The sequence below is a fragment of the Metopolophium dirhodum genome, chromosome 2 (genome assembly GCF_019925205.1).
Source record: "Metopolophium dirhodum isolate CAU chromosome 2, ASM1992520v1, whole genome shotgun sequence".
NCBI classification, from domain to species: Eukaryota; Metazoa; Arthropoda; class Insecta; order Hemiptera; family Aphididae; genus Metopolophium; species Metopolophium dirhodum.
Window position 1 is genome coordinate 28,804,875 of NC_083561.1, and position 26,333 is coordinate 28,831,207.

General features: G+C 31.3%; 1 protein-coding gene and 1 long non-coding RNA gene across 2 annotated transcripts in view; one reads left to right on the top strand and one right to left on the bottom strand.

Moving 5' to 3' along the window:
* The first annotated feature begins 484 nt into the window (after positions 1 to 484).
* LOC132937944 (uncharacterized) overlaps positions 485 to 26,333 on the top strand; it is a 36,976-nt gene continuing 11,127 nt past the window's right edge. The window contains exons 1-2 of the long non-coding RNA XR_009663859.1: positions 485 to 805; positions 1,238 to 1,319. This is a non-coding gene — a long non-coding RNA (uncharacterized LOC132937944). The remainder of the gene's footprint in view (positions 806 to 1,237; positions 1,320 to 26,333) is intronic.
* On the bottom strand, positions 19,459 to 25,412 carry LOC132937948 (uncharacterized). Its single transcript, XM_061004587.1, has 7 exons — positions 24,272 to 25,412; positions 23,867 to 24,209; positions 23,604 to 23,804; positions 23,219 to 23,415; positions 22,930 to 23,069; positions 22,348 to 22,823; positions 19,459 to 19,515 (listed from the first exon to the last, which is right to left on the bottom strand). Exons 1-7 carry the CDS (start codon positions 24,436 to 24,438, stop codon positions 19,459 to 19,461), a joined length of 1,581 nt encoding a protein of 526 aa, XP_060860570.1. The 5' UTR covers positions 24,439 to 25,412.

The window sequence follows — 26,333 nt, forward strand, 5'->3', positions numbered from 1 at the left end:
CGTATACCTGCCACGTCCCGCGAGGTAATTTCGTTCGGACTACTTTTAAACGCTAACCACATACACAATATTATATAGGCGGTACACGCATACATCTATCGCACTGTATTATAGAGGTGCATATGAATAGGTCTGACGCGGACAATTTTCGGCCGAGGTGGTGGTGGTGCGCTCGTATACAGGTTAATTATTTCGTCGGTTTTCCGTCCGGCATCGGCGGGGCCGGCGGTGCAGGCACACCATAATATTACACTTTCATTAGGCTCGGGGGCGCGATAAGGAGGACGATAGGGCGAGAAGAAGAAGTAGAAGCCGCGTGCCGTGGGCAAAGGCTGTCGACAAGGGTCGTGGGGGTCACGTGTACCGGCATGCGCGCCAACGACGGCGGTGTATTATATCATATACGTAATATCATTATATGCGTGTCTCTCGCAGTCGCCGCGCAGGGCTCTGTCGGCGGGCCGCCGCCGCCGCCGTCCGGAGGAGCTTTTTCCCGACAACCGTCCGACCACCACGGAATGTCGACATTCGCGTCCGCGCACCGTACCATAACGCACGTACTCGGTCTGTTCTGACGACGACGACGCCGCCGCTGACGAAGTCTCCCGCGGCCACGGTCGACTCCGAATCACTCACCATATTCATACACCACGCACGGTCACTCGATCACCGACTCACTTATCCGATTTTATTGTCCATCGCATATCCCTGGCATTAAGTTTATAACATAATATCATCACCATCGACGGCGATCCCACTCGTCACTTCGAGACACCATTTTGACGCGACTACGCAGCCCGTACAGGTAATAATATCGTCCATAGGGTTTTATTATTACATTTTAATATACGAGTTCGTATCCCTCTCGTTTCCACTACCAAAAACGCGTTATTTCTTTTTTTTTCTCTTTAGATATAGATTTAGGATACCATTTTTACTGCCTCTTTTGCTGTATGATCACGGAATAAATTTCCACCCCCCAACATTATAAAAACTTTTTAATTTCAGCTTAAACGCGTGCAAAATATTTGTGGAAACATGTAGATACCCAAATGCTCAAGGGAATAGAATTCAAGAAATACCCGTTTTTTTCTCCATGTTACATTTAGACGATCATAAATTATATTTCATAGTTCCAACACTTCCATTTACAATTTTAAATTTTTTTTGTACGCTATTATGAATTAAAATATTATATTTTGTATTCATAATTGTTTTTGGTTTCTTTGTGTTATAGATTTCAAAACTACAGCCAATCTCATTGATAAATTGACAAGAATATATTTACAAAAATATATATACCACGGGGTCGACATCAGGTAATCTGTTAAGATTCTTACGATTAATATAATTGGTTCATTCTATAAACGTCGTTACCTATACATTAATTTACTATACATTACGAAAACTACGTCTTAATATGATTGTTAAATATTACACTTGAGCTTTATATTTTTATATGCTTAAGTAATGATAACATTTTTTTATAGTATTAATAATAAATATTTGATTATTAAATATTATCAGATAGAAGATTTTTATATAATATTTTATAAATGTTTTAGTTTAAAAATTCAATTTTTTTTTTATAAAATTTAGTATAAGACACTATTAGTAATCCAAATCAACGTTTCATAAATAATGTTGCTACAATATTATGTTCTAGGTACTTACATTTTAATATGAAATATGACCCAACCCGTGATTCACGGGCTTTGGTTATAATGTGGATTTTGAATTGCAATACTTTATCCCGTTAAGAATTTTATTATTATTAATTAATACATTATACTAATATACTTTACACATTTACACAATATTTTTACATGGTTGTGACTGTATAACACTATTGATAGCCGATAGGTAATCCATTTTTTTTTCATTTTAGCAAAGGCTGCATTAAAGTCATATTCCATTTAATTATTTTTAAGGGTTAATTTTAATTTATAAATAAACAAAAAATGTTGCATATAAGAACACAATAATTGAAATTGTAGAACTAAAGGTAGTAAAGTATTTTTTTTGCAGTAAATAATTTAGAAACAAATTAATTTAATTAATGTTTTATTTATTTTAACTAAGTATAGGATTGAGGATTTAGTTTAAAACTATTTATTTCATTGGTTTATCGTTTAAACAAACAAATGTTATCACTCATATAGTCATATATAATATAAAATATGTAAGTCACTGAAAATAACATTTTTGATGTACAATACTAGTCATAGTACATTTTGTGTATAATTGAAAATGGCTAAAATAATTGAAAATTACCAATTTAGACTTTTAACTTGAAATAAAAATGTTGACTTTAGATGAAACTTCACGGACCTTGATATTAGGTATTCTGAAATATTTTATTTGCACGAACAGCAGCGCGTAACACACTAATAATATACGTACCTGTAGAGCTCAATTCGGCGACTGTTGCGTTTACACCCTTTATGGTAGTTAACAACTCTGTAAGAGTATAAAATATGTATAATATTAAAACATATATACTATATATTAATATTATTATGTGTTTGACCGGAAGAGAATGATTAGGACTACGTTTATTTTTATGTGGAATTTAGTAAAAAAAAAAAAAAAATACAACACCAGTATTCCACTGGTAACATTAAATTAATTTCAATGTCAGGTGCATATTATTATTGTTGTATGCATACAATCATACATCATATTGTGTTTATTTATAGTACATATAATAATATATACATACGTATGTATAAATGGGGCTTTCCTAATTTGATTGGCTCGTCGTTTTCGCGTATGTACGTGTGGTGAAGGTTTTTGAAATAGAAAGGAAACGTAACATATACGATGGAATGGTAATGGGCATAGTAGGAAAAAAAGACTATCTGAAATAATCATATGAATAAAAGATGTTTGAGATAAAACATTTTCCCGGTGTAGCGGTTTTCCAGGGGAGTTCCTTCTCCGGAAACGCATTGCACAAGAAAACATTTTCTATATTATATGATCAAAATCATCGGGAAATCACTGTTTGTCTTTATTTTTTTATCTGTTTACACAAGGACTCACATTAAATATAATGATTCACAATAGGTCACTTGAAAAACTTAAAGAACTGTGCGGTATAAAGTGTACAAACAATGATATATTATTATGTCAAAGTTTTATTTAGAAAAACAAACGGTTCCCCATTTCGAAAAATCCAGCCGTGGCTGTTGCGTTATTGCTTGTTTATTTTTTTCACGGATCACCGCTAAGTACTGATATTCTGTGGTTTTTATTTTTACTGCATCCTACGGTAAAGTTATAGTTTGTACAGTTTTATAAATACAATGAAAACAAAAATCAATTATACATTTATACATATAGGGTAGGTATATAACAGAAAAAACTGACAAAATATATACCTAATTAACTTATTATATATGTACCTAATAATAACTTTTATATTACATTTTTTTTGAAACAACTTACCATTTAATCATATAGTATCGAAATATTAAAAAAAACTGATAAGAACATATTCGTAAATTATTACATAGTTGGTTAATTATTACATCTGTCGAGTTTTTCTGTTCGACAAATGTAGAATATTTTATATACGCGTATTCCGGCTACACAGCAGGCTCATAATATGACGACATCAGTTGATGCCTGATGGGATTAACTTGAAACGAATTTGATGTCAAGCTTATTTCTGATATTTATTGACAAAAAATGTATTTTGAGTAAAATGTTATTATCATATTATATTAGGACAGTTCTTTAAATCTTTAAATCATTAGTGGTTTAGACAGTTAATACAATTAAAATACAACAATTATATTAAATTAGATTATTACATAAAACCTATAAAAATTGTAAGCCCATTATGAGAATATAATTTACTTCACGATAGGTTTAAAAAATGAACTCTAGATAAATTATTTTAAAGTTTCTCAAATTGAATAATTAAAATAATTATTATTTTATTTGTAATGTTTTTAAATTAATTATTTTGTGTTTCACTGTAATTTTATATAACTGATCGTTTCGAATCATCGATTTAAATTATGTATAACATGTATTATCGTTCTAAAATAGTTGTATGTTTCTAATTGTTTTTACACAGTGAAGGTAAAAAGAATACCACTTTTGTTATAATATAAAATGATCCAATTTTCTAGATTATGTTTGCGAAATATGTTGGACGTGAGCTTCTGACCTTAACTTTAGGTTTTTGGGAACTTTTATTAAAAGGCTTGAAACATGAAAAAAAAAAGTCGACATATAATTTAATTCTTTGTGAGTAGGTAGTCCTTTTGGTAGGATCCACTGGCTTTAATGCTTACTTAGCCGCTTCTGTTGTACTGCTGCTAGTACTTTGTTAGGCATTACACAAGTTACAAAATACAAAGAATACTGTTTCCTGATATAAAACTGAAATATATTTTTCATATAAAATAAGATTTGACAGGTTAAATATTAAATATTCTGTTTGGGCAATACTTGGACTATTAGTAATATGTTTGAATATTTGATTATGTTCCCGGTACAAGTATTCTTGATTTAAAGTCATCGTCATGCATACATCTATTTTATCCACATTAACTTGAAATAATTTTTTTTTTATCTTTCACAACTTTCGTCGTACATTAATCCATAGTAGTTGTATTTCGAAAAACTCCTTTTCGTCTGGTTCGGAAATAATATAAAAATGACATTGTTAAAACTATAAGCTCTATCCCCACAATATGTAACATTCTTAAAAACCAAGACTATTTGCTTCGGCTTACGTTGACAGACCGTATTATTAGATTAAATAATATTATTATGTATTATGCCACATAATATTATGTGACATCTTGACACAAAGGGGTTGTTTATGTTCTCGGGGGAGATAATTTCTGTGGACTTTTGTCCGAAACTGAGCATCATATTATATCCTATAGGTTATTGTACCTATATAATATGGTTGTATATAGTAAACTATAGTACTATCGTATACACACGTATTATATTATGTTATCGATACTAATATTATTGATATTTAAATTTAAATTTGTTTATGTTACTTACAGCCTTTTTGTACTCAATAATTGGTAGAGAATTGTTTTTATTTATACGATTTATATTAAATCTAAAAGGTGGTTAATTTTACTTTGTCACATTTACGGTTTTCCTAAAAACATAGTTGTGGTTGTAAGGTAACTTTTCTGATAAATACAAATAACAAAAATACTAATAAACAAAACCGTAATAAATCCGTATAAAAGGTTTATTTAAAATCAAGAATGATATAGTTTTAAATATTAATTTGTATATTGTTAATTATATTTTAAGCATACAGTTCAAATTATTATCTATTCGATCAATTTTAATCTTCGTGTAATAAACTATATAATATTGGAAAGTCGATATTCATATATACGTTCAATACGTGTGGAATATCGTAAACATCGAAAACGTTTTTACAAACATCGTAAACAAAAATGTTATACACACGATTCGTGACCACTGTGACCTTTAATACTTAAGTACAACATAAGTATACATAGTACATACCTACACAAAAATCAAATATTTTAAAATATAATATGATAACTGTAATGAAGAGGATTATGTCTACCTAATTTTAATTACCAGTTCTCAATGATATCGGTCGGATTTAACGCCGTACATACAAACGTTGTATATTATACACAATTGCTAAATAATTGGTATTTCGCGAGAAAACCGTTTGAAGCGAAATACTACGACGCGTATTATTATATTATTGCATATTTTATTTTTCATCTCTCACGTCGTTATTATTGCTGCAGCTGATTCTGGTTTATCCGTCGAATTCGTTTTTTACACCGAAGTATACACGCGCGAGTCTTTTAATACGACGTATAGTATGATGACTTGTTGTTATTATTTTATAATGTGGCGTTCAAATGATGTACAACTGCAGTTCACGAGTAGGTATAATACGCAGAGGTACAGACATTTTTACCGATCCACGGAATCGGTTAGATGTGGATGTGTCGGAATGAAAACCACACGCGTAGGAGTCGTAGTTGGCAGAAAAAAAATGTATTTCGTGAGCATACAAAATATAATAATAATAATATATATATAAGTCGTCGGGAGAAACGTCAAATCCTGTGCGTTTCACGTCATTTCATAGGCAAATATTGAGCGTACGGTGCGTGGCGCACCAAAACCGGAAAGATTTTAAAATACATAGGTACGACGAAAAATAAAAAATAAATACAATTTCATTGACTCCGATACAATAATAATATATAAGTGTACCGTGTGTGTTTTAAGTTTTTTCATACTATAGGTATAGAGGTGCCTACCACACATATTATACATTAGTGTTCGATCAAATCCGAATGACGAACAGGTCTGTGAATTCTGTAAGTACGAATGGTTTGACATTTACATCATGCGAACATAATATACCTAATAATATTATTGTATTTAACTATTAAAGCGTAGTTTTTTTAAACATATGTTTACTATGATTAATTTAACTATTTTAAGTGGCTATACGAATATTATAATATTATTACAAGCATAACATAATTTGACTTTTTTGTGTGATAGGGACTGTAATATAATATTACTGCATTATTTAATTATTATCATTAAAAGCAAATCACGTTTAAAAAAAAAACAATAAGAAATTAATGTATTTAAAAACTAATTTGTCTCTACACCACTGTATCAGTTATAGATTAAATCATGTTTAAATATCGTTAAACATTTTCTGGCTGTATGAGTAGGTTAGGTAAGGTACGCCATTGCCGGTCAAGTTATAGTAGTTACCTATACATTTACAAACATTATTCAGTCGTATAATTTATTGAACTTAAACAACGACACAATTTCTAAATTGTTTACCGTTCACTTTTCGCTCCAACGTATTAATTATTACGGTCTATTACCACTGTATGTATAAGTATAACATAATCGTATTAAGCCGTCATTTGTCACGTACAAGAAATTACGTTTAATCCGTAGAACATCATTGTTATGCGTCATATATTTCAACCGAGCGCAGTTGTCTTTTGAAGTTTGATAATTTTCTGAAAAAAAAATATTACAACAATAATATGTTATAATATTACGGAGTGTGTGGACAATAGAAAAGAAAAGGTTTTAACAAGTTTACGTGATCACTAGATTCAACAATGATGGTGGGCTTACATCCGGTAGCTGCTTAGACCTGTGCTTGCCGGTTTGGAGCCAGAGTTAAGTGTATATTGTTAACTTCTATCAGAAAAACAGTTCCAAGCTCAGAACTACGCGTACAAAATGATAATATTTTCTATCTTAAAATACTGTTAAAAGAATAATATTGCCAGATGGACATGAAATATAATATAAATTAGTTATTATATGTATTTAATTGTGTGATGTGCCTACATAATTTAAAACATCAGAGAACATAAATCTTGAAAAAATAAAAAACTGAATTTATAAACAGAGAAAAATCTAAATATTTTTTTGTTGATACTCGCCCCCGGCATAAGAACAAAAGTGAACGAGGAAAATGTGCCAAATAAAATGCTCGGCTGATGTCTAAGACGTTTGGAATTCCAACCTGAATCACAATTAGTCACTTTTTTTTAGTACGTGAGGAAAACAATTCTTTCAACTGACGTGAAATTGTTTGTTTTTCAAATATAATTTACTGTGATTTAAATTATTTTCTTAATTTTCATGAAATTTTCAACATATGTTTAACATTGTATTTTGACAGTTGATTTTTAAAAGAAAATGAATGCAAAAAATGCATTGAGTTATTTCATTTATAATATAAAACATATAATTTATTATGACTTTGTTTGTTTTTAATTATTAAGACTACTATTCAACAAAAATCAAAACAATTATTATATTATGACACAGAAAAAAAAACATTTGTGATTATAATAATATTTCAAGTTATAATTTCTAACAACTATATAGTACCTAATACCTATGATATGTGATTAACGACTATTTTCATTTTGCGTACTTATTTACTTAAACGTACCGTTTAAAAGATTCAATATACAACAAGAATATTGGACTGTAAGTGATTTTATAAATTAAATTATCCTGTTCTTTGATAGTAACTCCGTAATATAAAAAAAAAAATATGATTGCAGAAGGATTTCAAATGTTTTACTCACAATTTTTCATATGAGGTGACTTATGGTTTTCGTTTGGACTTTAAATGGTATTATATTTCTGTGTTCCATGACAAATGGAACGGGGACGTTCATTTTTTAACCGAAACTTTTAACGTGTTTATCTACCTGAATGTGTACAGCGGTGGTGGCATTTTTTGCTAAACGCAGCGCGCCGTATTTTACAAAGTAAAAAACAGAACAACGCAAAAACACGTCAAGTTGTTTTTTATTTTATTTTTGTTCATTCGTCTTGGGTCGCAAAAGTTTTCCTTTTTTTTCACCGAGGTTTATTAATGACTCCCGTCGGATGACTCGTGCGGCGGCGGATATGTACACTTTTCAGTACACCGTAGGTACATTATAATATAAAATCGTCATGATTATTATCACTGTCATCGTTATGATCGTCGTCGTCGTCGTCGCACGCGTATGACGAAACGTTGTGTGTAAGATCGACCAATATAATATATACTTGCGGCGAGACGACGACGATTTGACTTTTCGAATATTAATATCTGAATATTTCGACCCTAGACGAGCTCTTATTTCCGGACTATAGGTATAATATGCGTATACTACGTACAGTTCTCTCTCGACGAACGGGACACCCGACGTCAAACGGCGAATTTTCGCTTTTGTACGAATATACTTATTAATATTGTAAAATACTTCTTTTCTTTCCTTTCCTTTTCAATAGTCGATAGTAAAAAGGAACTCGACGACGTTGCAGCACACACACACACACACACACACACACACACTCGTACAGTTCGAATCACTCCAGCAGTCGTGAGTTTATTCGACTGACTTTTCTTTTTTTTTTCAAGCCCTTCTCCTCCTCCGCTTCAGGTCTTTTCGGTCTCCTTTGTAGATAAACACGTGCGCGCGGCCGCCCATTGTTGTCGCGGGTTAAACGCTCAGTGATTTCTAAAACGGATTGCTGTTAAAAGTGCTTTATATATTATTATGTGCGCATACCGTGTATACCTATATATATATATATATATATATGTACTAACCTTTCGTCTCCCGGCGATTCACTCTCTCCTTTGCAACGCCTCGCGCACTCGATGAATATACGAGAATACCGGGCAATTTGTTACCCCAACTGCCGCTGACACACGTCGTCGTCGTCGTCGTCGCGATCACTGATTTATCGTTTGATCTCGGCGGTAAACTCTGTACCAATCGAGAACAAGACGCCGCGATCGCGAGATATTATTTAACACGCATTGTACGCGATAGTATTATTATTGTTAAAACGACCGTACCACAAATTCACGATTAAATCCCATATAGTTCGATACGTGGCTACTACACATAGTACATTGTGATAATTGTATCAGACGTTTTGACACATCGATCTCTTCCAGACTAGATTTCCCGTGGACAATGGCCGGGTCTTGCAGAAGATATAATAATAATATTGTGTTCAATATATGTATATGCGAAAGCATCAAATAACGTCAAACTACATTATTATATTATTATATACCTTTATTCCTCTGCTATATTATATTGTTATCTCAAATGTTTTCTACCGTTCGCGGGTATCGTGCGTATATTAATTATTATAATTGATATTGTTACGATTGACAATGACTATTATATCTAACCACGACTGTTAGAGGTATATTAATAGTGTATAATCATTCCGGGTACTTTGATCACCACAACTTTGGTCTGCTTTAAACACATGTTAAGCATTATGACGCAGCTGTTACCTTAAACGGCTTAAACGTACAATATACAATACACAATACCACACTATATAGCTTATATTCAATATCAATAGGAATATATATTATGTCAGTTGTGCTTATCTCTCGTCCGGAATGATTGAAATTAAATAAGCTGTTTAAAACAGATTTTATTACTTGTACGTACGAAACGCACATATAAAATATTCTACGAGGCTTTTTAATTATATAAAATTAAAATATATATATATAATTTATAACGTCATTATAATGCAGACCCAGCTTTTTTGATTATAATTTATAAATGAATGCATTAAATAATATAATATATTGAAAAACTTGTGTCAAATATATATTATTCGTTATAATGATTAAGTGCTTATATTATTATAACAATTTATAATTTTAAAAATAAAAACTGAACACAATGAATTCATAATAAGTTGCCAATATTGATTTGAAAATCGCCAATAGCCGAGGCTACATCACATGTACCTATATTATTGTAGTTTGGTCGTATACACAACTAGTACACAACTATTTTCGAAGCGTACCGATGTTTGAAATGTACCTGAATTGCATACCCAATGCGCCGTATAAAAATAAAGATAAACAGCCTGTACATTAGTGCACTAAGTATAATAATATACTATACTGATCGAACATCGAAGCAAGTCTTTGATTAGGATATTATGAAGTTTTTAAGGAACATTTTTTAAGGATATTTATTTTACATTATTTTATAATAGGTCCATAAACACAGAGTCATAGGTTAATTTAATTGCAATCTTAAGTAAAATAAACAGTAACAATAAAATACTCTATTCAACTAACAATTTTTTCACAAGTAAGACGCATAATATGTTAGAAAATGGAGTTACATAGATAATTAGATGAAGTAAGTGGAATAAAGAAGTAGGAGAATATCTAGTGTGACGAGGTGGAACATTAATTTAATTTGTGAATGGAGGGTAGAGGCCAATCAATTGAGTTAGACAAAAGTTTAGTAAGAAATGATATATTCACAATGTGTCTCCGATTAGCAATACTGGTTAAATTTAAAACTTAGAGTTTTAATCGTGCGGAGGACAAAGGGATCTTTAGAGAATAAACTGCAGCAAATTATCATTTAAATAATACATAACTTTTTTATGACTCATTATCGCATGTCAACGGTTTTTCAAAAATATTTAAACGATGGTTAAAAAAATCTCGATTATTTAAAAACTTTTTTAATATATTTTTGTATTTTATTGTTTTATCAAAAACATTTAGATTTATGAAAATATTTATAAATATATAGATTTATATTACAGATAATACTATAGTAGGTACTTTAGTAAATACTTACTAATTTACAATATTTGATAAAAAATATTCTACAAACATGTAGTAATTTATATTATTATTTTAGAGTATTTTAAATTAGGTAGGTACCTATTAAATAACATGTTTTTTTACGTTGGAATATATTATCTTGATTATTGTAAATGATTATTTTTTGATTAACTTCCATTAAATTGAATCCAATATTACACTATTATTACATGTATGAACTTAAATCTGTTTGTTTTAAACATAATTATATTTCACAATAATTGTTAATTTTTTTGTTGATATATTTAAATATTTTAAAATAATATCGACATAAATTCTCTATACGATTATTTTTGAGTAGTAATTAATTTATAATATAATTTTCTCACTTGTATTCGTCGCCGTCATACCTCTGATCATTAAAACTACCCTAGTCCTACATGTGTACTGTGTAGGTACTGCAGGCTTCATAATAATTATCAACGTTAAAATACATTTTTTCCTCTAGTTAAACTGAATCGAATTTCACCCGTAAAAATATTACTAATGCATGGGCAATCTTGTACCCAGGTTTTTTTCTTTGTGACACCACCGGACTGAACGTTTACACATGCTTGGTCCTCAATTATTGTACAAAAAACACGTAGTGAAAATATACAACCAGTACCTACAACGGTGTGTATTACCTCCACTGGGCTCTAAGTACGATTTTCCTAAGCGTGGCTAGTATGTCGCACTAGTACTTAGCGGAGGCTTACATTCCAAAGACATAAAATGCTTGAGGCGGATTCGAGAATTGTATCTTCATTGATTTTCTCAACCCGGCTTACGTCTGCCAGTCTTGAAGTCTATTTCATCCACTTTTTCTCGGCTCGGTTAGTTAGCCCGCCAGCCTCTAATATCGTTCGTCTTTTTTGTTTTCGACCCGGCTTACCGCCCGCCGGTCTAAAATTCTGGTTCTCCATGTTCTCGGCCGGTCGGTTAACCAACTAGAACACTGTGGTTGATCCGCTGGTGTTTGGTTTATGCAATTTCCCTTCTGTATATCTTCCGCTGTGGCCACGTTTTGTTTGCTCGGTCCTAGGTCGATTCGGTCATCGGCGTCCAGAGGCGGCCAAGTCCGAGCACCCTTTGTCTCTTCAATCGTGAGATCACCCGGGCAGTGCTCAACCGTGCTGCGAGTGTCTTACCCGGGGCCGCTGTGGGGCCGTTTCGGATGAGCGATACTGAGGAGCGGGATGGGTCGACGGTCCAGTTTTACGTTCCAGTTGCCTTAGAAGTCAAGCCTTCGATCCGTTGCTGTCGATGTTGGAGGGCGCTCTTTGGTAAATGTCAGTGATCATCACGTGTCCGGTTTTATACAGTTTGCCTTCTGTGTCGTCCGTTAAGTGCGTTGTTGTGATTGCTTATGGTCCTAGGTGCTTTCGGTGCAGTCCGGGCACCCTTTGCCTCCTAAATCGTGTGATCACTCGGACGGGTCCCAACCGTGCAGTGAGTGTTTTACTAGGACTGCAGGGCCGTTTTAGATGAGGGAATCTTGTATCCACCTATGGATATTAAAATTTACATCGTTCCATCTTGAATACAATTGAGTCGAATACGCGTATTATATTATATTGTTACTCGTTAATATAATATTAAAGATGAATGTATGTGAATGTGCAGTACTATATACAATATATGATGAATATACCAACCGACATATTTGTTCAATTTCCAAAACATTTATCTTAGTTATTAGTTAAATATATATAATACCCCTGAACATTTCTGACTGGATTTAGCATTTTCCTATTGAAACCATAAATAACAAGAGTGTACCGAATAACTATGGGGTGGTTGGTACATAGCGTGTTCATTGTTTCGTTCTGTGTATAGTTTTTCACCATGTAAAAAGTTTACGCACCGACTTTATGATGTAAAAGGGTAGGGTCACTAAACATTTCGATGATAGTTAGGATCATCCGAACCGTATACGGACGATAAACAGACGGAGTAAAAGTTTCAGATAAAGTATCTATACGTCTGCATGTCAAACATTATTAATAATACTACGAACTCACCAAATTATATTTTTCATAAAACGTAAAAGTATGAGTAAAATAAAAAATATTTAACAGTCTTAAGTTTTTGAAATAAAAATAGTGTTTGGAGTTTTGCACCCTCCGTCTTAAACGTCAAGCCAGAATGCAAATTAAAAGGACATCTTCATTGTTTGAAATTTCAAATATTCGTATTAGGACCCAAACTATTACAGAAGCAGACAACTTTATACACGAATGTTTAGTGCGGGAAATGGGGGTTGCAGTGTATTATATGTATATATATATGTGAATATTGTGTTCGGAAGGGTATAGCATAATCTACCCCTCCACGAAGTTGATAACCCATTTCGTGACCTAAGCGTACGAGTTTCGTCAAATTGATTTTCATGAACTTCCTTTTTTAAATTCTTGGAAATTTTATATTAAAATATTCAAATTATACAAATATTGAATTCTATAAAATACAACACGGTGGCTGATGTTATCGCGTTTGCTTGTGGAAACAATTAGTTTTTAAATTTTTTGTGTAAATGTGTAATTTTTTCGATATTATATTTTTAATTAATTATATTAACTTCATAATATTTTGTTGAAAATTCGAAAATTAAAGTTCTATTTGAATACATTGGAATACTTCAATTTATATTTGAAATAAATATAGTTTGACATTTAAATTAAAAAATATAAATTTAGCTTTGTGTTTACGCGCGCCGAATGGCTTCTGTTTTATATGATTTTTTTTTTGTGAATCCTATTGGGTGTGCATAAAAATGCGTACAAATAACCGAAATATAGTCTAGACGCGGCAAAATATAACGAATGGGTATTATTTTTTTTGTTCAATTTTTTTAACCACTATCATAATATTATGTTATTATCATAACCGTTGTTTGGCGATTAATTCTGAAATCGTATATGGTACGACGTATAATATGCGAACAGCATCGTATTCGATATTCTTCTCGGTTTTCTAGTCACGCTCGCGTTTATAAATTGTTGCCATACACTGCTCGAATAACCTAATATAATAAACAACACGTCGTATACACACAATATAATAATATTATAAACTATAATAATATGCAAAATATCACTTGTTTTCCTCGATAAACAACCGATGCCGTCCGATGTAGACGCCGACATATTATATACACCAAATTTAAATTTGACGTCTTTGCAAACGCTAATAATTCATTATTCGAAGTTTCTGCTGCCACCACCACCACACAGAGTGATACATATTTTGAATAATTTTACTATAGGTGGAAAATTAACAAAACATATATAATTTAAGCCATTTTCCTACAGCCAGCTAGTTATTGAAAAGCGGAAATTAAGCTTATTAAAGTTATATATAGTTAAAATAGTTTTTTTTTTTACGATATTATTAATATTATATCAAATCGATATAAATTATATATACTTATTTTTACAGGACGTAGAAATGTAGAATGTAAATATTATATTTTGAACGATTGTGAATTTCATTTTATATAAACAACTTTTAATATATTTCTTTTTAAAGTATCTTCTTTTAAAACTTTGCAGCATATTTGCAATACATATGTAGGATTATAAGTACATTATAAGAAATTCAATACAATGCAATTATTATACATGCAACTATGCAAGTGAAGCGATAAAAAAATAAAAGTACATGAGATTAAAGTGGACAAACTCAAACAGTTAGTTTTCAGATTTACAGAACACAAAATAGATGATAATAAATTCAATATTTTTATTATGCTCATCTTTCATTTTAACAGATAAATGAAACTGTAAATAATTCAAGTAAACCGTGTTAAGGTTTATCATTTTTTTTTTTTATACAACTAATTTATTGAATTATTTCTGCAGTGATTATTTCTCAAAGTAAACACGGAAACACGAACTACATAATAATATATATTTAATAAAGAAACAAAATGGACAATAATGCACACAGCTCTCTTCAACTCGCTGTGAAGTTGTTCGGAAATTTGCACGCGATTTTAATTTGAAAAAGCATTGGTCATGTCTTGTGATTTTATTTCGTTTAAATTTTTACAAATATTATTTTTTCCTTTTTTCGTCCACCTACAGAATCCGAATTCGTCCTACGGCGTGCCGGTAAAATCTTTTTATTATTCATAGCGAAAAATCGTTACGCCCGTTAGTTGAGACGCCGGATTTGTCGAGCTGGTTTTGTTTTGCCGTTGTAGTGATGCTTCAGCCGCAGCTAATTGAACCACGGATTGATCTGCAGACACCCGTGTTCTCTCTTCGGAGGCAGATGAGGAGCGGTAACATGATTATAACGGTTGTATACTGCAGGACGATAATTATTATTCGCGTTCAAGAAACAATAAATGCCAGAGATATCTTAGTTGGATGTCTCGAAGATATATTAGTCTTATTACGACTATATTGTAATCGTTGTGACACGAACTGTTAACCACCCTGTGGGATGATATTCAGTATGTATATATATTACATAGGATGCATGTATATATTGTATAGAAGCTATTTATAATATAAAACGTCGTGCGCACGAACCCAGTTGTTTCTCGTCCTGCTCCTGCTCATGCTCCATCACCGCAACGGGGGGTGCGCTCGCGTATTGTTTGTACGCAACGGCAAACCCAATTCATTAATTCGGTAACCGAATACACCGAGTTATAAACGTCGGTCGGCGACGAAGGGTTATCATAACACGATCCCGGAAGAGGGAGGGTAGGGGAGTGTTGAAAAAACTCATAATGTATATTGGTGTGTGGGTTGGTGGAGACGAAACAGCAGTTGTACTTTATATTATATAGGTATATTGCCCGACTTGCCGGGATAGAGAGATGGCGGGAGAGAAAGCTATTTGTGCGACGTCTATTACAACGCAAATTGGAATCCGATGACTTATGACGGACGATGTTTGCGGTAAGGGCGTTGGCCTCGTTTTGGCGACAGCGGCGGTGTTGACGACTGTCGTGGCGGGGAGGTAAAGTATACATAATAATATTAATAATAATAATAATAACACGTATACCGGGTGAGTGAGGTGACAATGTGTGTGTGTGTGTGTGTGTGTGTGTGATAGAGAGAGAAATAGAGTGAGTGGGGTGACAGTGTGTATGTGTGCAAGAGAGAGATAGAGTATGAAAGAGAAGGCGAGAGAGACCCCACCAAACACATGGTCGGAGGGTACGGCGATATAACATGTAGCGGCGAGGGGGATTGTGGCGTCTGTTTCTAATCAACCGACGACTATATTATACGGTGGCGCGGGTGGGCGTCGGCCGGGCGCCGTTGTCGCCGTCGAATATTGTCACTGCGAATTTATAGAGGACCTAAGTAGTATTATATACATATATACAATATATTGTGTACGTGACGATATTATTATAATACGATGTGCGCTCAGAAAGTCTATTTGCCTTATCCTAAGGATTTTTACCCATTGGCCAAATTATAGGACATTGTAGATATCTGATGCCGCCGCCTTATATACGGGTGAGATGTAAATTACAGAAGCGATTTCTAAGATCGACAAATGTGTTTGTAATTTTCATACTTGACGACATTTTAATAAATATATAGCCACATGATGTATACGTGTAACCTACAAGAGTATAGGGATTCAAAAGGATAAAATGTCATACGACTATTTTATTCGAATCACCGGTATCAGTGACGTGTAACATAGAGTCCAAGTGTTGCTCAGGCTACACCTAAATTATGGGCGCGGGGATATTGATAGATGAAAAATAGGACATTTTATAGGACAGGATAACAGTATCATACGAGGGTTAGGTCACCTAAAATTATTTGTGCAACCCCAATTTTTTTTTATGATATGGATACGCCACTGACCCATATCAATTAAGTCAGAAGTTAACTCAAAGAACGGACCAATTTGGAAAATTTTCAACTATCACTATCCTCAATATATAACCATATAAACATTTCATCCGCTAAATTTGGTTATCTTTCAATTTTTAAGTTAATATCTTTTTTAAATTTAAAAAAATTGATGAAAATGTTGTCCGAGTGAGTAAACGTTTTTAGAGTTTTATCTGAACGTGGCGTGGGTGGTGTAGCTTGTGTTTCGCGTCACCAGGTATTTCGGGTCATTAAATTACAAAGACCGTCTCGGAGACCGTCTCGGAGAACAAGAAATAGGCATGGAGATAAAATTGAAAAAAAAAATAAATTGATAACAATTTTTCCGTGCCCACGAATTTTCCCGCACGAAAATATTATACTGCACTTAAGTATATTATATTATGTGTACACGCGTACACACCTATATTATTTTATCGTTCTTCGGAATGTTTTAATCGAATGCATTTTTTTCAATCGCACTTTTATATTATTTCTAACATAATATTATTTATTAATACATTTAACAGTATATTCAGTATTATATATAGGTATAGTATACATAGAATAGAAAGAACTCTTATGTGAAAAAAAACGATCAAATCGATGTATAATAGTATTATCTTACGATATTATTTCATAGTTTTATTGATCTCGCAAGTAATGCACTGTAGGCACGTTTTGGGCAACGCATAATATGTACCCTCACCACAGAATAGATGAAATCAGAATGGACACTCTCCAAAAACCATGATAAGAACTGGAGTGCCACCAGTGTTGCCATATAATAAAACTATTTTTAATTTCTGATTTATGTCGCAAAACACCACTCTGAGCATCCGCTTTATTTCGATTTGTTGGTAAACAAACTGCTTTTTTGAGGCTGGTTTGTAAAAAACAACTTTAAAATTCATTTTTCATAAAAAGTGAACACGGCAAGTCCTCAGTGAATACTTAATTTGGTATTTTTAAATTCTTGTGATTTTACGCCACAACCAGTGATTATGGACTTCCTAAATAAACGCTTTAGAATAGCTAAATGCTGTATTAAAGACTGCAAAAGTTTTGAATTAGATCCGGATTTAATAAGTCAGAATCGTAAAATAATTAAATAGTTTTGGTGGCGCAATCTCCGCCACTCACTGTATATTTGATAGTAGAGAAGTACATTTTGTTTAATATTGTATCTAATTTTAATATTCTACATACCTAACCTCTCTAGTTTTGTAATTATCATTATAATAATTCTCGTTTGAACATAAAAAGATGTAAAAGTAAATAATTCTCTAAATAAACGACATTACGCACTCAATTACATCACAAACTACACTGGAGTAACTATACAAATATACATTATACTATATTTGTCTGTAATAATTTAATTTATACAGGTATTTCCGTTAAGACAGTTACCGCGATAAGGAATTCACTTTTATCGGAAGGTCGACAATCATATCTGTAGATCGCATTAACTAGAACGCATTAACATAAACCTGCAGTTAGTTTCATATTATTATATTAATGAAATATTAAATATAAATATTAGTATATTATTACTCTTATTAATGAAATATACAATATCTATTGAAAATATATAATATCGTTAATTACAAAATTTCAAATCAACCGCCAATTCTTCGGTCGAAATAATAAAATTATATACAATATTTTTTTTACTGTACTTTTTGGTAGCACTGGATCACTTTAGGCTAAAATACCGTGTCTGCCATAAGAGCCCATGTAAATTTTTGGAGAGTGTCCATTTTGATTTCATCTATTCTGTGCCCTCACAGTGGTTCTATTTCCGGGGGGCCGTAAAATCTCGGAACGTATTCACATGGACCGTATAAACACGGAACAAAAACGTATAGTCCCGGACCGTAGAAATGCGGAATAAAATATTTTTCATACCGTATTATGTCGGACCGTATAATCGCGGAATTTCAAAATATGCGGACTGTATTGTCACGGACTGTATAAATCTGGAAAGTATACTCCCGGACCGTATTCTTGCGGAAAAAAAAATACGTACACCGTATATTCGCGGACCGTAGAAATGCGGAATAAAATATTCTTCAAACCATATTAGGCCGGACCGTATAATCGCGGAATCCTAATTTTAAAACATTCTTAAGGGGTTTTAAATAGGCAATTTAAATGTTAATTTATTATTAGGTACCTACCAACATTTGATCTCTGTCAGCTACTAACTACTAAATATACTAATTTAAAACTATTCAAACAATAATAAATAGAATAATAGTCATGTTTAATAAAAAAAAAATAGGTTTACAGTTTATATCGTGACGACGGCAACGTAACATATTAATTATGCCGTATACCTAATGTTTAAATTCCAAAAAACTAAAAAATCCATTTGATATGAAAGTTAATAATTGTTACATTAAATACAGGAACTTATTGCTTAAAGGTCTGGTCTCTAATCAAAGATGTTGCTAATCCTTTTTCTTGTGACTATAAACATATTAATGGTATTATGAATTTAACTTATTCTTTAGCAATGTTGGAAATAATATTTCATATTTTTATCTTATGGTTACAGAAATGTACAGGGGTTTATTATGCATGATAAATGTCATATTAGTGACTCAATCTTCTTAACACATATTACTTTAAATTAAATAGAAGAAAATATTATAAACATAAAACAAAATTCCTCTTTTTTGATGGTAAATAGAATACATGGAGAACAACATCGATACCTTTAAATATTTTTTTATGATAAGGCATTTGGAATATATTTTCCTACAAAATTTTGAAAAATCCCTTATCATTCCTTCATATAAATCAGGGGCTTCTGAAAATTTTACTGATTATAGACCTACCTCTCTTAGTCGCTCACACTGTCTATTTCAAAAATGTCTCAAAAATAGATTAGTAAATTTCTCAAATGATCATAATTTTTTTTTTTCATATAGTCAGTGTGGGTTCAGGAAAGGTATATCTAACTAATGGTCAGGGATTAAAGTATGAAAAATTTCCAGAGGGGGCTAATGTCTCTATATAGTTTTAAGCGTTCCATATATAATTTTATGAATAATGTCTAATGTATAAAATCTTAATTTTTTAAAGGGGACGCTTTTTAACCACCATCAGTCCTCCTGCGTCTCCCCACTTTACACCTGCTAATGGTGATCTACTACAGACTTCGAAATTCATTCATTCAAGTCTGGATAAAGGAAATAAGGTAATAGGCATGTTCCTTGATTTAAAAAGAGCATTTGATTCGACTGTCAACTATAATATTTTTATAAAGAAATTAAAGTATTACGGTATCCGTAAAATTGCTCTATTACTATTCTCATCTTACCTTTCCAATAAACATTCAACACAGGTAGTTAGAATTAATGAGTGCTTTAGTTTTTCGATTTCTGATAACTGTGGTGTTCCTCAAGGTACCGTCTTAGGACCTATAGTCTAATATAGTCCTATACTATTCCTTATAATATACATTAATGTATGTATTAATTTGAAAATTAATGGTTAGGTAATTTGTTTTGCAGATGATACATTAGTGTATCCTACTGTGTATCTTACGGTATTAGTGTTACCTTGAACATGATAATATTGACAATCTATGTAGCTTAGCTAATAAATGTATCAACAACATTAAAGCCTGGTTAGATAACAATTTTCTTGAACTTAGTATTAACAAATCTAAATCTATGTTTTTTAGTATAAATAATACTAATGTAGGTACCTTAGAAAGATGTCATAGCTCATAGCTAAAATTGTTTAAGTAAAATAGAATTTATGATTACCGTTTACTTGAAAATGTTTCCAAAATAAAATATTTAGGCATTATCTTTGATCATAATCTTAATTGAAAAGATCACATACATAACATACAATATTTGTAATTGTATTAGAAAATTATTTTATAAATTTAAAATATTAAAAAAAAAAAGTAAATCTTTGTAATAATCGTATAATTTACATTGCACTAGCTCAATCTATAATTAGCTATAGAATATATGTATTTGGGGATCTGCTTTTAAATCAAACTTTTACCCACTAAACATAACTTTAAATAACTTGTTAATAATAATTTTAAATAGACCTAGACTTTACTCAGTTTATTATCTTTATTCCAAACTGTCAATAGTTGATAGTTTAAATTCCATTTTCATAAAAGAATATTCTACTTAAATGTACTCTGTTGAATTTGATGACGCAAAATTTAATCATAAATATAATACTAGGAATAAGGAAAAATCTAATACTAAATACGTTTTTTGTTCTACTACTTTTGGCAAATATTGACAAATTAATGTTCGTTAATTTTTAAATCATATAATAGTTATAAGAAGCATGTCAACACCTCAGATTTATATAATTACCTAGTGTGACATATTATATTGAAATACTTTTTTTTATTAATTTTGAACATCTATATTATATAAATGAACTATGGGTACATAATAATATAATCATAGTTAAAAAAACTTAATGTATTTTTTATGAACTTTCTCATTTCAGCATAAGCTTTGTTTTTGAAATGAGAAAATAACCATTATTTCATTGTATTGTATATGTAATCTGTAACTTGAAAAATGATGGAATCAATTATAGTTATTATTATTATTATGATTATCAAATAATTTATAACATTCTATATATGTAAAATTAGTACCTAGTTACTTAAACATTCAATTTGATATAAAATCAAAGTTATTTAGGAAAATACAATGAATGGATTTCACAATTTGATGAGTGTAAACAATTTAAAAAGAAAATCTACTCAAATACATATATATATATATATATATATATATATACAATTTAGTTTTAGTAACTATTCTGAAGTAGGAATTGTATATGGTATAACTAATCAAATTGAAATTTTGAATTTAATTTCTATTTGTTGTAGAAATCTTAGAATTTTTTATGGTAATCAAATTTAAACATTTTGTGGATAATGAAAGTGATTAAATCAGATACCTATATTTCTTAAAAATAGCTACAATTATTATTATACTTTTTCCAAATGTCAATAACTAATAAGTAAAATAAATATACTGCCATACTATATTTTCTGTGAAACCAAGTTAAATAAAATATGTATTACTAAGACAACAAACAAATGTAACTTATGACAACATTTAATCTTTTATTTTGTCATCTTATAATTAATAGTAACATAATAATATAATACAATCTAACAATTTATAATTTACTTGAATATATTTAAGAGAAAAAAATTCTTTGAAAGGAAATATTAGGTGATCGGCACAACGGACAAACCGAGTTTGGCACCTGTAAGCGTTCCACACATGATGCACATACCCATGCATGGCCGCATGGCAAAATTATATACTCGGCTGCAGTTCCATTTACCGCTACTACCATACACACCATGCATACAGAACTTTCTGCCGGCGGATCAGCAACATTAACCCTTTCTTCTAAAGGTAATTCCCTTGGCCTTCGTGCTGGTGGGTCTCCAACATTAAGTTCAACCTCTAAAGGTAATTCGTCAGGTGGTATTTGTTCAAAATTTTCAATCTGTCCTTCATCGGCCATCTCGTCATTGTTGCGCAGAGCCCAAATCCGTTGTCTTTGCTCGTACCCTTCAGTGACATAAGAACATCTCTGCAAAAATTGCCAACTGGAAATCAATCCTAAATTTAGCTGTTGGGTAGCATTTTTGATTCGCATTGAATTAGCTAGAAATTTGAATCTTAAATGCCTAGTTGGATTTAAATTATTGTTCAGCTGATTGACAATAATGTGGTAGTTTTTATTTAAATTTGTTAAATGATCTGAAATAAATAAAATTAACCATTATAATTTCTGTTGTAAACTTCAAAAGAATAATTTTATGAGTTATGAAATAACAATAAAATCATTATACCTATATTAACTTACCTAAAAATATCCATAAACTTGGATGGTTGGTGCCAAATTTGACTTTTAGAGAGTTGTGGAAACTCTCAACGTTGTTGTTGGTTCTCCGAGGTAATCCATAAACCGATATGATGTGTGGTCCAACATTTCTTAACCAGTACCTATGCCATAAAATACATTGTACTGTACAGAATTGTAAATAATAGTATTGTTTTGATACATTGCAGTTTAAATTTTTATATTCTAGTTAGTATTTATTCTTAAATATAATATTTTGTGTTTTTTTGTTTCTAGTGCATAAAATACCTACCTTTGGTAATACTGAAATAGTTGTTCCAAATGAACTCCATGGTTTCGAGCAAATGCTGTTATTAATGAAAAACTATTTTCAATGTTAAGAGCGGGCAATAGAGGAAGGCACATTAATAGTCTTAACGCTTTTAGAGCATTGTCATTATTATTGATATGGTTTAAATAACCCAGTTTTTTCATTTTTCTCCATACAGCCTTTAAAATTGAAACATATATAGATTAGGTACCTAATGAAAATAATTCTTATAAGCAGTTAATTTAAATAATTTTAAGTGTACACGGGGGGCGATCACATCCTGGCAACCCATGCCAGTCCGTCACTGCCTATATGTTATAAATGTTAATCAAAAATTTTAAAGTGGGTAACATAATGTAACTCTTACTTGGTTGTGATGGAACCAGCACCCAACAGATTGGGCTCCAGGAAAAACTGATAATAGTACATCCCTCAAAGCACTTTCATAATCTGTTATAATTATACTTGGTCTTAATGTAGGTAGTAAATTATTTTTTACAAATTGAAAGACACATTCATATGATCTTCTCGTTTTACTCTCCATCAGAACGTAAATGATAGGTATGGACTATAAAAATGTTTTAAAGTATTATTATTTTATAATGACATTCATAATTTTGTCTGTCTTACATAATTTTGAATCATGCAATGCAAAACCAATAATTGATATCCCATATTAGCTGGGATTATTTTGAAGGTGGCGTCTGCATGGATTTCATTTACATCGTTCAGTAACACAGTATGAATAAGTTGAGTACAAGCAAATATGATGTTTGTTTTACCATCAGTGTCTTGTACACAACATCTTAAAAAATTTGCCTCACAACAACTAAATCTTTCAAGTTGCCCGTCATCAAACAGTGTGGCAAGTTCCCTTAAATTATTCGGTAATCTGGGCAATGATTTTCTTCTGGCCAAACGCATAATAGACTCTGCAGATGACCAGGGGTATAAAGATGCAGCTACCAAATGCCTATATATTATACTTATTATTACACAATGTTCAATTTATTATACTATATGTGATATAGTTACCTTCTTGCTTCCTCATCATAAATGGTTTTTAACAATATATTTTCAGTTGATCCTCTTTGTTTTAATACATTTCTAAAACTGTTGATGAGGACGGTATTGTTTGCATCCCCCACATGATTTCTATGTGGCTGAATTATAACAATGCTGTTATCTCTCAATCTTTTCATTGATCCCGTGCATAAATGTGATGAAGCTTTATTACATTTAAAGTATCTAAAAAAAAAAGTCTTGTTATGTTGGAATTGTATTTATCTAATTTTCTTATTTTTTTGTTTACACATTTACAATTACAATTAGAGAATAGTTTTAAACATTTTTATTGAGAGTATGCAGCTTCTACAACATTCTGTAGCACATAAAAAGCATATTTCAAGGTTGAAGAAATTAATATGTTTTTTTTTTTTAATAACAATTTTATGGGACAAGCACTTTAACATAGAAGATATAATAATAATCTTGACATCCAAAAACATAAAGTAAAATAGTAATATATAGGAACAATATAAATTTTAGTTTAAATTAAATGATATAATATAATACACAAATTGTGAAAAATATAATAATAACGGTTTTAACTTGAAAATAATGACAAAGCTTTCATTCTGATACAATCACGAGACAAATAAAAAAAAAATCAACCTCATTACAAATTAGGTTACATTTACATAACGTAAGAGCTCTAGGGAAAAAAGAATCTAATATACTCCAACCTATCTAAAATCTCTTGAAGAATACTTGTGTCATTCTGATTATTAACAAACTGAATGCAATTTAGTGTCATCTACAAACATTAAGACATTAACTGACAAATTAAAAACAGATGGTTAGGTTAGGTTAGAAGGAAGGAGTTTTCAGAAGGAATTTTTTTGATTGTTTTAATTATTTATGTTATTTAAATACCTACAGATTACCTAATATTAATTATTATTAATAAATACTTACGAGATTCCATTTTTACAGCCGTTACTTCTGTACATAAATCCTTCATGTTCCATTGTCAAAAAAAAAATAATTAACACCAAAACCAAATATTTATAAAATATATAAAACAATATATAATTATAATTTTTGAGAATAATATGATAATAATATGATAATTAGGTCAAGTATTTAAATGTGCGAAATGAACAGTTTTGTAATAGTAGCGACAGCTCCTTTCAACTACACCACTGACTGACTACACTGAATGAATGTCGTGTACTATAGTCGACACTGGTGTACAAATATTAATAACAAATAATAGGTAGGTATTTATAATTTTACTTTGTGGATATTAGTGGACATTGTGGATATTATAAAATATAAATAGATATTATAGTGCGCAACACGCACACATTTGACAATTGATTTCGGCGGGTGGGATTGTACTTGATAAGGCGACGACGTATTATATTATGTAGGTACCTTTTACCCTAGAACAATAACGTTGCCGAGAACAATGTGACACACTGACAATAATAGTTTTATATTTTCCACCTGCAGACTGCAGCAATTAAAGTTAAAAGAAAAATCCAAAAATACCACAGAAAATTGAAAAGTATAAATTCGTATATTCTTCGGTTAGGTTAGGTTGTGTTATCTTTTTTTATATTTTGGATATTATCGTACAACAATATTGAACAAAAAAAATATTGTAAAAAAACGATTATTTTTATAAAATAAATTTCAAAAAGTTTTAAATTAACAGTAAGGGGGAAAAGAGATTAATAGCCCAATAAAAACCAAAGAGCCTTGTAAAACTTGACAAAATGGGTCGCGTATAACTTGCTGGGACAACGGGACACAAAGTTGAAACACGATACGACTCACGACCGTTTTTCTTTTAAATCCTCGCTGTCATATTGTTTCCAGGAAGGGTTATGCTCGCTGCATATGAGACACTCGGCGATTTTACGTGCATGTAATTGTATGTCATTTTGAAAACTAATTATGATGGTGGTAGAAATCATGGGCGTGCTCGAGGTAGGGGGGTGGTTAAGGGGGTCCAAACCCCCCATCCCCACAAGGGACAATTTACAAATATAATATATGTACTTGCATATATAGTTATAATAATTTATTG